This window comes from Microcebus murinus, chromosome 18 (genome assembly GCF_040939455.1).
Source record: "Microcebus murinus isolate Inina chromosome 18, M.murinus_Inina_mat1.0, whole genome shotgun sequence".
Lineage (NCBI taxonomy): Eukaryota > Metazoa > Chordata > Mammalia > Primates > Cheirogaleidae > Microcebus > Microcebus murinus.
This window is the reverse complement of record NC_134121.1, coordinates 49,187,418-49,200,010: the sequence shown is the minus strand read 5'-3', so window position 1 is coordinate 49,200,010 and position 12,593 is coordinate 49,187,418. Positions and strand designations below refer to the sequence as shown.

Genomic DNA, 12,593 nt, shown 5'->3' with positions numbered 1-12,593 from the left:
TAATGATAACTTCATTTTCCTGCCATTTAAATCTTGGATTAATTTAAAATATGTTTGGTTTAACCTGAAGCACCAAAACATGGCCATGTGTTCATGGCTGCCTAAATACTCTGGCCTCATGGTACCTACCATTTGGGGAATAAAGAAACCAATAGCCGGTGGCAGTGAGTTTACAGATTTTCACACTTGGATACTTTGCTACTTATTTGCAATGGCAAGATAGTGTGAGTGTTGGAGGGAGACCAAGCCACATAATCGTTAGGACTGCTGTGACAATTGTAGTGGAAACAGTGCCCCTCCTGGGTTAGCTCTTTACAGCTAGAAACCCCCTGGTGAAATTTTTGTTCCAAGATCCTAAAAATCACCAGGATAATGCATTTTCTTCCTGTTGGACTTCTGAAGTAATGCTGGTAACATCTATTGTTTAGATATTTCAAGAGTTGAAATCAGAGAACTACTGATCAAAATGAGCCAGTTAAAAGAAAGGAAATGATTATTCAGGTGTTGTGAAGCAAGACAGATTGTATGGCATTTATATCCTGGTCTGTAGTTTACTCATAAAAGAGAATGCCTAACTAGAGCTTATCTAGTGAAAGTTAAACCATTAAACCCACTGAAGTGAAAAACAGTGGACATCTGCCAAGTAAAAGCGTAATCACCACTTAAACTGAGCTTCATCTGGGCTCCAGTCTGCAAATGGTGGTGTCTCCTGTGGAGAGAAACTACTCTCTGACTTCTGCTTCTCTCACTGTTTTCACAGAGCCTGAGCCCTTGTGAAGCCGGCAATGACAAGTCTGAATGGTCGCCATGCCGAGAAAACCATTGACATGCCAAAACCATCAGCCCCCAAAGTGCACGTGCAGAGGTCCGTGTCCCGAGATACCATCGCCATTCACTTCTCGGCATCCGGGGAGGAGGAGGAGGAAGAGGAGGAGGAGTTCAGGGAGTACCTTGAGGAAGGGCTGGATGACCAAAGCATTGTAACAGGGCTCGAAGCCAAGGAAGACCTCTATTTTGAACCCCAGGGTGGCCATGACCTTGCTGGCCCTGCTGCCTTGCCCATCCTGGCAGATGAACTGTCCATGTCCCAGACCCCTGCCATTTTGCCCGTCTCCGAGAACACTGTAAAGCTGTTGGAGTCCCCTCCTCTGGCAGCACAGGTATTAAGTACAGTGCCATTGGCTCTGTCCCCAGGGTCATCTTCATCGGGGCCCCTAGCTAGCTCTCCCAGTGTGTCATCCCTTTCTGAGCAGAAAACCAGTTCTTCTTCTCCATTGTCCTCTCCTTCCAAGTCTCCTATCCTGTCATCCAGTGCCTCAACCTCCGCCCTTTCCAGTGCGAAACCCTTCATGAGCCTTGTGAAGTCCCTGTCAACTGAGGTGGAGCCAAAAGAATCCCCACATCCCCCAAGGCACAGGCACTTGATGAAGACATTAGTCAAGTCCCTGTCCACAGACACTTCCCGGCAGGAGTCAGATACTGTGTCCTACAAGCCACCTGACTCCAAACTGAATTTACACCTGTTCAAGCAGTTCACGCAGCCTCGAAACACAGGTGGAGATTCCAAAACTGCACCTTCTTCCCCACTGACTTCTCCCTCCGATACTCGCTCCTTTTTTAAAGTGCCCGAAATGGAGGCTAAAATTGAAGACACTAAACGACGCCTTTCAGAAGTCATATATGAGCCTTTTCAGCTTCTTAGTAAAATTATAGGGGAAGAAAGTGGCAGCCATAGGCCCAAAGCCTTATCTTCAAGTGCTTCAGAACTCTCCAACCTGTCCAGCTTGAACGGGCACTTGGAAAGCAATAACAACTACAGCATCAAGGAGGAGGAGGGTGACTCCGAGGGGGACGGCAATGGAAGCGATTCCAACATCCCCAGAAGTGACCAACCAAAATCCACCGATGAGCCCGCAAGAGAGGTAGAACTGAAAAGTTCCCAGGGGAGCAGTCTGAAGGATTTAGGCCTGAAGACAAGCTCTCTAGTTCTTGAAAAATGTTCTTTGTCTGCCTTAGTGAGCAAAGAAGATGAAGAGTTTTGCGAACTGTACACTGAGGACTTTGATTTGGAAATAGAGGGGGAGAGTAAAGTTGATAAGTCAACAGATATCTCTCTCAAGCCAGAGGTGCTCCTGGACGATGGTACGGTGGTTCTTGACAGCGAAGACGAGGCGGACTCAGCCGTGCAGCACCCGGAATTACCAGTGAAGACGTTGGGCTTCCTTGTGATGTGTGTCTATGCGTACCTCATCCTTCCCCTCCCCCACTACGTGAGTGGACTCTTTCTGGGAATTGGCCTGGGATTCATGACTGCGGTTTGCATGATTTGGTTTTTTACACCACCAAGTGCTCATAAATATCGCAAGTTACATAAAAATCTGCAACACTGGAACACAAGATCTCTGGATATCAAAGAACCTGAAATACTAAAGGTAAGCCTCTCCCTAGCAACTGGCTAGTACACGTACTCTCACATACAGCCTTGTTTTAGATCTAACAAGTTTTTTGGTTAAAGGTTTTTGCACAAGCGGTATTTTTAAGACCTTGGGGTTTCTTTCTTCTACAGGCACCTAAGAGGCTGATCTGGTGAACCTCATTCTAGCTCAAGTTTTGCAGATTTACCAAGTAGTGTTTCAGAGATCTCCATGGCTCTAGCGAGTAACAGTTACATCCTGTTTCTATTTTGGTCAGTCTCTAAATTTGCCAGGGATTTGCTACTTGCTGAGGATTCATTATTTCTGAGTATATTAGAGTTAAATATTCTTGAGACTCTGGAGAAGGGTTAGTTAGGTACACTCGGAATTGCCAGATAAGAGAAGGAGAAAGAGAAGGCACATAGTTGGTCGTTGGGCCTGCAGGTGTTTCTTTTTCCTCTGCTCAGTGGAGAAGGACCTAGAGAAAGAGATGTCACCTTTCGGTGCATGTCAGATGTTAGGCTTTGGACTTTCAGAGGGGTGCCTGGGACAATCCATCAGCGTGCACAAAGAAAATACTAGAACTTCTATTTATATTTATTTATGCATATTTTAAAATTTTTTGTATATGTTTCATAATATTCACAATATAAAAGTACAGCACACAGGCTGGGTGCGGTGGCTCACACCTGTAATCCTAGCACTCTGGGAGGCCGAGGCGGGAGGATCGCTCAAGGTCAGGAGTTCGAAACCAGCCTGAGCACAAGCGAGACCCCATCTCTACTAAAAATAGAAAGAAATTAATTATACAACTAAAAATCTATAGAAAAAATTAGCTGGGCATGGTGGCACATGCCTGTAGTCCCAGCTACTCAGGAGGCTGAGGCAGGAGGATTACTCGAGCCCAGGAGGTTGAGGTTGCTGTGAGCTAGGCTGATGCCACGGCACTCTAGCCCAGGCAACAGAGTGAGACTCTGTCTGAAAAAAAAAAAGTAAAAGAAAATAAAAAAAATAAAAGTTATCTAATTCAACTTCACAATCACCTATAGGATTTTGATGCTTCCAATTTTACACATGAGGAGATACAGATTCTAAAAGGTGGTCTTTGTCCAGGGCTTTTGCCACTTAAGTAATGGAGTTAGGAGTTGGATCCCTGGTGTGCCCTCTTCCTGCTTTTCCCATGACGTGTCTCTGCAGAAAATTCAGGCCTAGACCTGTCTGGAGGAGCCCTTTTGTTACAGGAGATGTACAAAAAAGAGAACTCCGTTTCCCTGGAGCAGTTTTGAACCTTAATTATTGATTTTAATCTTCAGATTTTCAAGTTCAAAGTTTGTTTGGTTTCTTTGTTAAATTAGTAGGTTTTTCCTCTCCTCTATTTAAATAAGAGTGCTCCAAAACTGGCATATAATCTCTCTTTATTGCAAAAATCAAGGGGAAGAACTCTTTCAGAGTACAAAATAGTTTGTTTTTTAAATTTCATAAACTCTTTTCCTTGCCCAAAATAAATACATGGTGAAAATTTAAAAAACCCAAGAAACTCAAAGAAAACAATTATTTTTTTATCACACTACAGGATGGGAATTATAGTTAATGATTTGGTATATATCCTAGCTTTTTGTTTTTTTAATTTCTGCATATATGAGTATATACATCACATACATACTCACCCACTCTTTTTGTCTGTTTTAATTTAATGGAATTGTATATTTTGCATTCTGACCCTTTTTTGCTTTCACATGACAATATGTTATGAGATTGTTTCTTTTTTAAGAGAAGCTGGTGTTGAGTCTTGAGGATGTAACACCCTTAAGCTTAGCATTAATATATGAAGTGGAGCAAAAGTGACTCAGTATGCATGATTGCCAAGCTTTTCTTGATAGAGTGGTTCTGTGGCTGCCTGAAGTACGTGCCCTCTAAGTAAGTTAGTGCCAACTTTCACAAAGAAAAATGGTATTTATGCTTACTCCAGTGCCTAATGACCTACTGTGGCATTCAGTTTAAACCTATTTGAATACTTACTTGTCTTGGGAAGATACTGATTTTAATCCAGCCAATCTTTAGTGTTGATCCATCACTGCTCTATGTCAAGAGTTTAATAACTACAGAGTGGATGCCAGAGGAATAGTATTTTAATGTTATGGGACAGTCTGGTTGCTTTGATCACTGAAACAGTAATGCCAACACTGTCATGCTGAGCTAAGTGTTGGATATATCATCTAATTCAGTTCTCATCACAACCCTCTTCAGTTAGGGTATATGCTTATGAGGATGGAGGTCCAGAGAGGTTAAGTTACTTGCCCAAAGTCACACTGCTAGTGAATGGTGGAGCCAAGCAGGGCTAACCTTTTCTTTTCTTTTCTTTTTTTTTTTTTTTTGAGACAGAGTCTCACTTTGTTGCCAGTGCTAAAGTGCCATGGCGTTAGCCTGGCTCACAGCAACCTCAAACTCCTGGGCTCAAGCAATCCTTCAGCCTCAGCCTCCTGAGTAGCTGGGACTACAGGCATGCGCCACCATGCCTTGCTGATTTTTTTCTATATATTTTTAGTTGGCCAATTACTTTCTTTCTATTTTTAGTAGAGATGGAGTCTCGCTCTTGCTCAGGCTGGTTTCAACTTCTGACCTTGAGCGATCCTCCTGCCTTGGCCTCCCAGAGTGCTAGGATTACAGGCGTGAGCCCGACCTTAAGCTTTTCTTTTAAGGAAGGTGTTTTGCCCACAGTGCCTGGGAAATATATATTTGAATTTTCCTTGTAGAGAACAAGTACTTTAATGCTTTCATAGACTGACACCTCTAATCTAAGCAAATTGTCTTAGACTGCCTTATGAGTATTCTTCCAGATTGATGTTTGACTAATTAATCATTTTGGAAAAAAAAAAATCTTTTTCATTCTTAGCCTTAACTAGTTTAGAATAGTTTCCTTACAAATGAGGAGAAGTACATTTTATCCTGAGGTCTTTTGTTTGGTATTCGGGCTCTTTTTGGAAACCTGGCTAAATACATTCTCTATTTACAAAGGGACACTACAAAGGATTAGAAGGGTATGTTATCTGTTGCAAGTCAAAGATTTCAAATGTAAATGCTCTTTGGGCTTCATTAATTTTACTGAATAGAAGATCATGCTCTTGGGAACCATTTAAAAAACTATAGCACTTTAAAATATTTAGCAGCATTGACATTAACTTTAGGACTCAAATGTTGTGATAAGGAAAGTACAGTGGAGTCTAACTTTGAGCACTTGCCTTCTGTTATATTTTCTTATTGAACATTGTGCTTTACTTTATGTATGAGTTAAAATAAAACTAGTGATTGTGACAAACTAGAAGTTTCTTTCCTGTCCACATAACAGTCTGTTATGGGTGTTCCTGGTGGGTTAGTGGCCTCCTACACATACTGATTCAGAGGCCCAGGATCTTGCCGTCTTATGGCTGGCTCTACTACGCAGGGCTCAGCAACCTTCTTCTCAAAGGGCCAGATGGTAAATAATTTTAGGCTTCTGGGCCATACAGTCTCTATTGCAACCATACAGCTCTGCATTGGAGAGCAGCCATAGATAATATGTAAATGAAAGGGTATAGCTGTGTTCCAGTAAAACTTTACAGAAACAGGTCTCTCACCCAGTTTGCCAACCCTGCCCTAGGGTCTTAGAGTTCTTTGCATCGTCAGCACCTGCCATGTGCAGGCCTGTGATAAGTAACTATTGGATGAATGGTTGAGTAGATGAATGAGGAATTATTAAATAGATTTTATCTGAAAATTTAGACAATGAGTTGGTATTGACCCTGTCATCTCCTGGTGAAGTTGCCTTTTAAAAGAAATCCCTGCTTTAAAAAAAAATGTAGTCAAATGTTTTAATAGGAGTGATCTTTTAAGAAGATGAAAAATAATTATGAAAAAGTACAGCTTTCTATAAGCTTTTTTCCCATTCCCCACCAAAGTGGACAAGCCAAATGGTCCATCTATTTTAGGATTTGAAACTTGATGTCTGACAAGTCTGCTCTCCTCTGACCAGTGCTCACGCAGTGCTGCCCTCCTGAATGCAAAGGGAGAAGAATGGTGGGTGCTAAGTGAAGGGTTGGAGAAATGGGCACGGTGACGAGGTCTAGATTTCCACTCTGCCTCCAAGTCTATCACCTTAAAGTGATGCAGGAAGATAGGCCTTGATTTCTTTATAAAACAGGTCTGTGAACCTGTTTCTAGGGCAAGTCGAAGGAGCCACTTTTTTAAAATAGTTTGATTTGGGGAGATTAGTCAGCTGGCTTGAGTTATTTTCTGTGCATCTGGTCCTATTTAGTTTTTATAGAGGATATAATGATGCAGTTCTTGAGGACAGGTATGGAAACCTTTTTAAAAAAAACCTCACTGATACAGGAAGCTATAACATCTGCCTGTGATCTAGATTTCTAATACAGAGGCCCAGCCCTGGAGAATGATCCTCCATACTTTACTTCCTAAGTAGACTCATCTGTGAGCCATGAACCTATCAGGCAGGGAGCTGAGTACTCAGGGAGTGTTTTAGGAGGCCATGTGGTTTTGAACCTCTGAGCCATGTAAGTTCTCACTGATGGTTCCAGGAAGTGCTTGTAGCCTGGAGTAGACTAAGAGTCTGGCTCATTTATTGGCTTCACAAACAATTCAAAGAGCCTGGCAGTTTTTCTTATGTGTGACTTCACATGATGAGGAAAGGGGTGAGAAAAATAAGGCCTTTTTATTCTTTATTGGGGATTTTTTCTTATTCCATTCACAATGCAGACATATGTATTTAAAAATGGCACTGCAGCAGTCATGAGTATGTAGAATGATAAGCCAAAAAGACCAGTTTGCAGCCAAGTCGTAGCTGTTCTCAAAGACTGGCATTTGGTTGTTTAGGCCTCAGGATACTCGTCTCCCCTTGGAACCCAGCTGGTCAGCAGCTGTACTGTCTGGAATATGAGCAGGAAAGGGTTCTGTCTGGCCAAAGAGCTGTCACAAAGTCCACAGAGGAACTCTTAGGACCTCTTCCAAAGCCCATTTGTTCTTAGTGTGTGGGAGTTTATAGCTGATAAGAAGCAGCAAATAGGAGAAAGGTTGCCACAGGCATTCAGCAGGAAGTGACACATGAATGCATGAAAGTGAGGGCCAAGACCAAAACGTTAGGAGAAGCTCACAGGACTTAGAGCTTGGTGGGCAGGGTAGGTTAGCTCAAGACAGAGAGCCCCATGTGTGCTGCAGAGGCTGGAGCACCATCCCCCATGTGGTAGCTTTCTGGAGTGCTTAGGTTGGGTGATGAGCTATTAATAGACGCCTGGGAACAAGTGGGTTTGGGCATGGGGAAAATGAGGTATTTAGAGTCAGCGTTTTGGCCATGGGCTGTTTGCTGAGTAGTCTTAACCAAATTGGATGGTCCTTCCCCAAGAATGTACTCTACTCACTTGACCAGGAGTATATTTAATTCAGAGCCATTCTTGCACACTGAATTTTCCATGTTTATCATGAAAAGCTTCCTGAAGACTTCATAAGGTTCTTAGATTTATGTTTGAGTGTGTGACTCAGATGCAGTTTTAAATTATATTAATGAGAAAATTCTTTATCTCAGATTTATAAACCACCAGCAGAACATAGCAGTAGGATGTCAGTTTCCAGAGCGATAATCTGTCCCTATTTAAAAGATATAGCCTAGAAGTAGAAGGTGGACTAAAATTATATTTATGCCATTGTGGAGACTAATAGAAATGAATTTTGGAGAACCTTTTTCTTTAGGTTATGCCATACTTAGATATTTAGAGGGATAGGGTTTTTAAATATTTAGGTTCCTTGAATACAGGCTTTGGTTTTGATATATGAAAGAATAATTTTATAGGGTGGATATTACTAATTTTGGGAAGAAATTTCAACTTGTAAATTTAGTCTCAATTTCTTGAAATTCTTTTAAGAAATTAGAATGAGAAAGTCTTTAGGAGAAAACACCCTTATTATAGCCAAAAGAGACTTGGGTTGCTTTTTGTTGTTGGTCTTTTATAACCCTCAGTATGAGTACAAGGAGCATAAAAGCATTTCTTTTTATATTATACTTAACTGAAAATATCCTGCCCTTGTAATGTGTTACTTTTTATGCATGGATTTTATAAACATGACTATTTCTCAGTGCCCCTCGTTCCTGGAGAAGTTTATCCAGGGACGTGTTTCAGTGCAGGGTACTCTCACCTATAAGCAGCCAACGTGCTGTTTCGCAGTTGGTTGGAGAGGCAACTGTGTGGAACATGCTTCCTGAATTCCAGGAACAATGTGGTTAAGGATGTCAAGTGACCCCAGAATGACTTTTTTTGAACTTTTGTTTTTTAACTTTTTATTTTAGAAAATTCAAATATACAGAAAAGTAGGGAGACTAGTAAAATGCCCAGTTTCAACAGTTGTCAACATTTTGCCAGTTTTCTACTCAACTCATGGCTGACCTGTAATGCTGGTCTACCTCTATATAAATACACTTTATGGCATCCTGAAAATGCAACCTCAATTCCAGCGAGGTATTCCAGGGCCAACCTCTTTGGTTTTATTCTAGGTGTCATCTATGGAGTGAGAAAAGAGGCTATGGGACATTGTGGGTCTGGGATCTCTCAAATCTTTTTTGGAAGAGAAAAGTATTAACTATGAAAAAAATCAATGGCAGGTATCTTTTCAAATTTATATTTAACATATATAAGGAAAGTACTGGGTACATTTGAAGACTATTCTTGTTGTATAATAATTAGCCATTAAGAAGAGGTTTGCTATACCCCAAAGATGAGGTTGCCAGCAAGGTGGTCCCAGGGCATGAGCATGCTTTTTGCATTGGTGCCCAGGCCACTGTTGTTAACTCACTGTTTCATTCTGTGGTGTTGAATGAAATTCACTGTTGTTAACTCACTGTTTCTTTCAGTGGTGTTGGTGAAGACACTGTCAAGAAAATATTAAAGTTTCTGTCATTTGTTTTTGCTCTTTCTAGCTAAGAAAGTAAGTCTTGCTGATATTTAACATATGGATGGTCATATGTTGCCCTTTGGCCCCAACTTTGGAAATTATCATTGAGACTACTTGAAATAATGGATTTACATCCATTATCATCAACCTTGAATCTCCCTCTGAGTATGAATGTTGTGCCCTATGGTGTCAGCTGAAGATAGTATGAAGCTGTCGTGATGGAAAAACTAATAATTAGCAAAAAGCTAATATTTCATTTTTTCTCTTTATTTCTATTTACTTTTTATAAAAGCTCGATTACATTAGAACAAGTATATAATGTATAAGTAAAGGTATATATTGTTGGTACATACTCATAAAATTGTTTAACTGATAAAGATGTGTGATCTGAAAAGTTCAGATTTGCTTTATCTTAAAATTTCAACATTTGTTAATGTGATTTAATGTTTATCATGTATTAACATAACTCAGACCTTGGTAATTTCAGTGCTTTATTTGAAATCATTTTATTTTTCTAATTTGTGTGCACATTGTCGCCTAGGCTACTACTATCTGCCTATTCATTATAATTTAAAAAGTGTTCTATGGCCGGGCGCTGTGGCTCACGCCTGTAATCCTAGCTCTTGGGAGGCCGAGGCGGGCGGATTGCTCAAGGTCAGGAGTTCAAAACCAGCCTGAGCAAGAGCGAGACCCGTCTCTACTATAAATAGAAAGAAATTAATTGGCCAACTGATATATATAGAAAAAATTAGCCGGGCATGGTGGCGCATGCCTGTAGTCCCAGCTACTCGGGAGGCTGAGGCAGAAGGATCACTCAAGCCCAGGAGTTTGAGGTTGCTGTGAGCTAGGCTGACGCCACGGCACTCACTCTAGCCTGGACAACAAAGTGAGACTCTGTCGCAAAAAAAAAAAAAAAAAAAAAAAAGTGTTCTATGGTCACCTAAGTTTGGGAGATGCTGCCCTAAAGATGGGAAAGTTGGGATAAAGGCTGTTTTCCCAGAGTTAGTGACTTTAGCCCTGATTCCAGTCTTTCTGGTGTCACTTCTGTGAAGGTGACCTTGAAGCAGGTAGTTGGAGGATGTGGGTGGTACTGATGCTTCTCCCCCCTAATAGACTTTTTTTTTTTAATGTTCTTCATAGTATCTTTGAGTAGCATTTATTTTGAATGTTGGCTGTCTGCTTGAGGCTGTCATTCCTAGTGTGGACTCTGTATGGCTGTAGGTCTGCTTGTCTTTCATGGATAAAATCAAATTTGTATCTAAAGTTCTGTAAAGTTTATTAGACTGTTCCTGCCATATTCTCAAACTCCATGATCTCTGATGCTGTGTTTTAACTGATGACTCCAGTTCTGAACTGTTAATACATCAAAAAGTGTTTAAGCCTGGTTAAGACAAAATCCTGCTTATGTTTTAGTTTTAGGGACCGAAGAGTAATCATCTTTTTTGTGTGCTTCAGAGATGATTTTCAGCAGCAGTGGCCTCAGGTCCTGGCTCTGTTCTTGTGTTTAGGATTTGCTCCTTCCCTGGTAGACTAGATGAAGGAATGACACAAGGGATCAGAATGGCAGGCAGACTCAATGCCAGCATAGCCATGTAAGAGTAGGCGAAAACATGCTGCCATGTTCCTGGTGTCAGTCAGGACCCCGGCACACTGAAGATGGAGAAATTCCAGTTATTCTTTGGGCCAGAGTGCTGGCACTTTTCTCTGGTCAACTCAACATCAAGCTGAGCAAGAGGGCATTGGCCTTGAACTGCTGATTGACACTATAACTGAAAGTGAGCTCAATAGTAGTTCTTCCAGACTTTATTATTTTGCAAAAGGTTAATTGTAGCTTTTAATCTTTCCAAGTATTAAATGGACCATTTTATAGCTTGTGGTTTGTACTTTCAGTCATATGTGGCTTCTAAATCCAGCAGAAAATTGAAGAGAAACTCCTGACCTTTTACAAACACCATCACAGGACCAGTCTGTGGGCCAGACAGCTGCAGAGTGGCTGACTGGGTCATTGTCCCCTGTGGCATGCACTGTCTCCATCTTAACAGTTCCAGCTTCAGAAAGAAACAAGACTTGTCTGAGTTGCTTTAGTGTGAGTTGAGAGCATCGCTAAGTGTTTTTGGTTGAGCTCTCGGAATGGAATGAGTTGCTAACTTTGTGCTGTATCTCTTTATATCTACCTCATGTCTCATAACAAAATAAAGGTAGAAAAATTCCTTGGTAAGAAATTCAGGGATAAGAATTTTAGAAGAGGCCAGGTGTGTTGGCACATGCCTGTAATCTCAGAACTTTGGGAAGCTGAGACAAGAAGATTGCTTGAGGCCAGTAGTTCAAGACCAACCTGGGCAATTTATCAAGACCCCATCTCTAAAAAAAAAAAAAGTTTTTAATTAGCTGGACATGATGGCAGCAATTCTCCTGTAGTCCTTAACTACTCAGGAGGCTGAAGCAGGAGAATTGCTTGAGCCCAGGAGTTGGAGGTTGCAGTGAGCTATGATCATGCCACTGTACTCCAGCCTGGGTGACAAAGTGAGACTGTCTCAAAAATTTTTTTAAAAATAGAATTTTAGAACAACTGAGCAGTGGACAGTGGGGCACTATATATGGAGAACAGGGTGAAGGCCTCGGAGTTGCTGTCCTGCTCTCAAGATCTCATAACTGACCACTGAAATCTGGAAATTCCATATGCAACTTAAATCCAAAGAGTTGGTCAAGGGTTGCACTAGAAAATTGCTTTCTGCAAGAACAACCTGGTTCCAGGTGGATGGGGGTGCCTTGGGGACAGAATTGGAAAGGACTGGAGGAGAGTCATGCCTGGCTAGCCACTTGGCCTGAGCCTCCCTAAGGCCACTCTGCAACCTGGACACCTAAGTTGAATAGCAGCTCCTGTGATTCTCTCAAGGTTTCCCATCAAAGCCTGTAATATTTTGGGAAAAGCCTTAGATAGCCAGGAAATCTGGGCTCCAATCACCGGGCTCCACTCTGCTCTAGATAAGAAGTAGCTAATTCCATTTCTGTGCTAAAAAGCTTTAACATTTTATCCTTAAGATTCTTTCTGGGATTACTTATTTTCTTGTTCTGTGTTATTTTGTGCAGTTTTAACTTGGATTTTCTCTTTGGAAAGTCTCCTCTCCAGCTCCTTGCACTCAAGAGGGCTTCCGCTTGTTCCTTTGCTTGTCTCCACGCATGCAGCTAACACTGTACACACAGGCGATGAGGGGCACACGAGCCTGTCATGCTTGATCATGTTTT

The 12,593-nt window shown here is 41.4% G+C and overlaps 1 protein-coding gene and 1 long non-coding RNA gene across 3 annotated transcripts in view; one reads left to right on the top strand and one right to left on the bottom strand.

The window, feature by feature from the left end:
• Nucleotides 1-12,593, top strand: part of TEX2 (testis expressed 2) — a 108,549-nt gene that overhangs the window by 44,870 nt on the left and 51,086 nt on the right. For both annotated transcript variants that reach the window (XM_012747457.2, XM_012747456.2), the window contains exon 2: nt 761-2,432. In XM_012747457.2, the coding sequence (XP_012602911.1) occupies nt 786-2,432 (1,647 nt within the window). In that variant the 5' untranslated portion in view covers nt 761-785. The remainder of the gene's footprint in view (nt 1-760; nt 2,433-12,593) is intronic.
• LOC142861965 (uncharacterized) overlaps nt 1-12,593 on the bottom strand; it is a 51,491-nt gene that overhangs the window by 8,757 nt on the left and 30,141 nt on the right. The gene's annotated exons all lie outside the window — the stretch shown is intronic.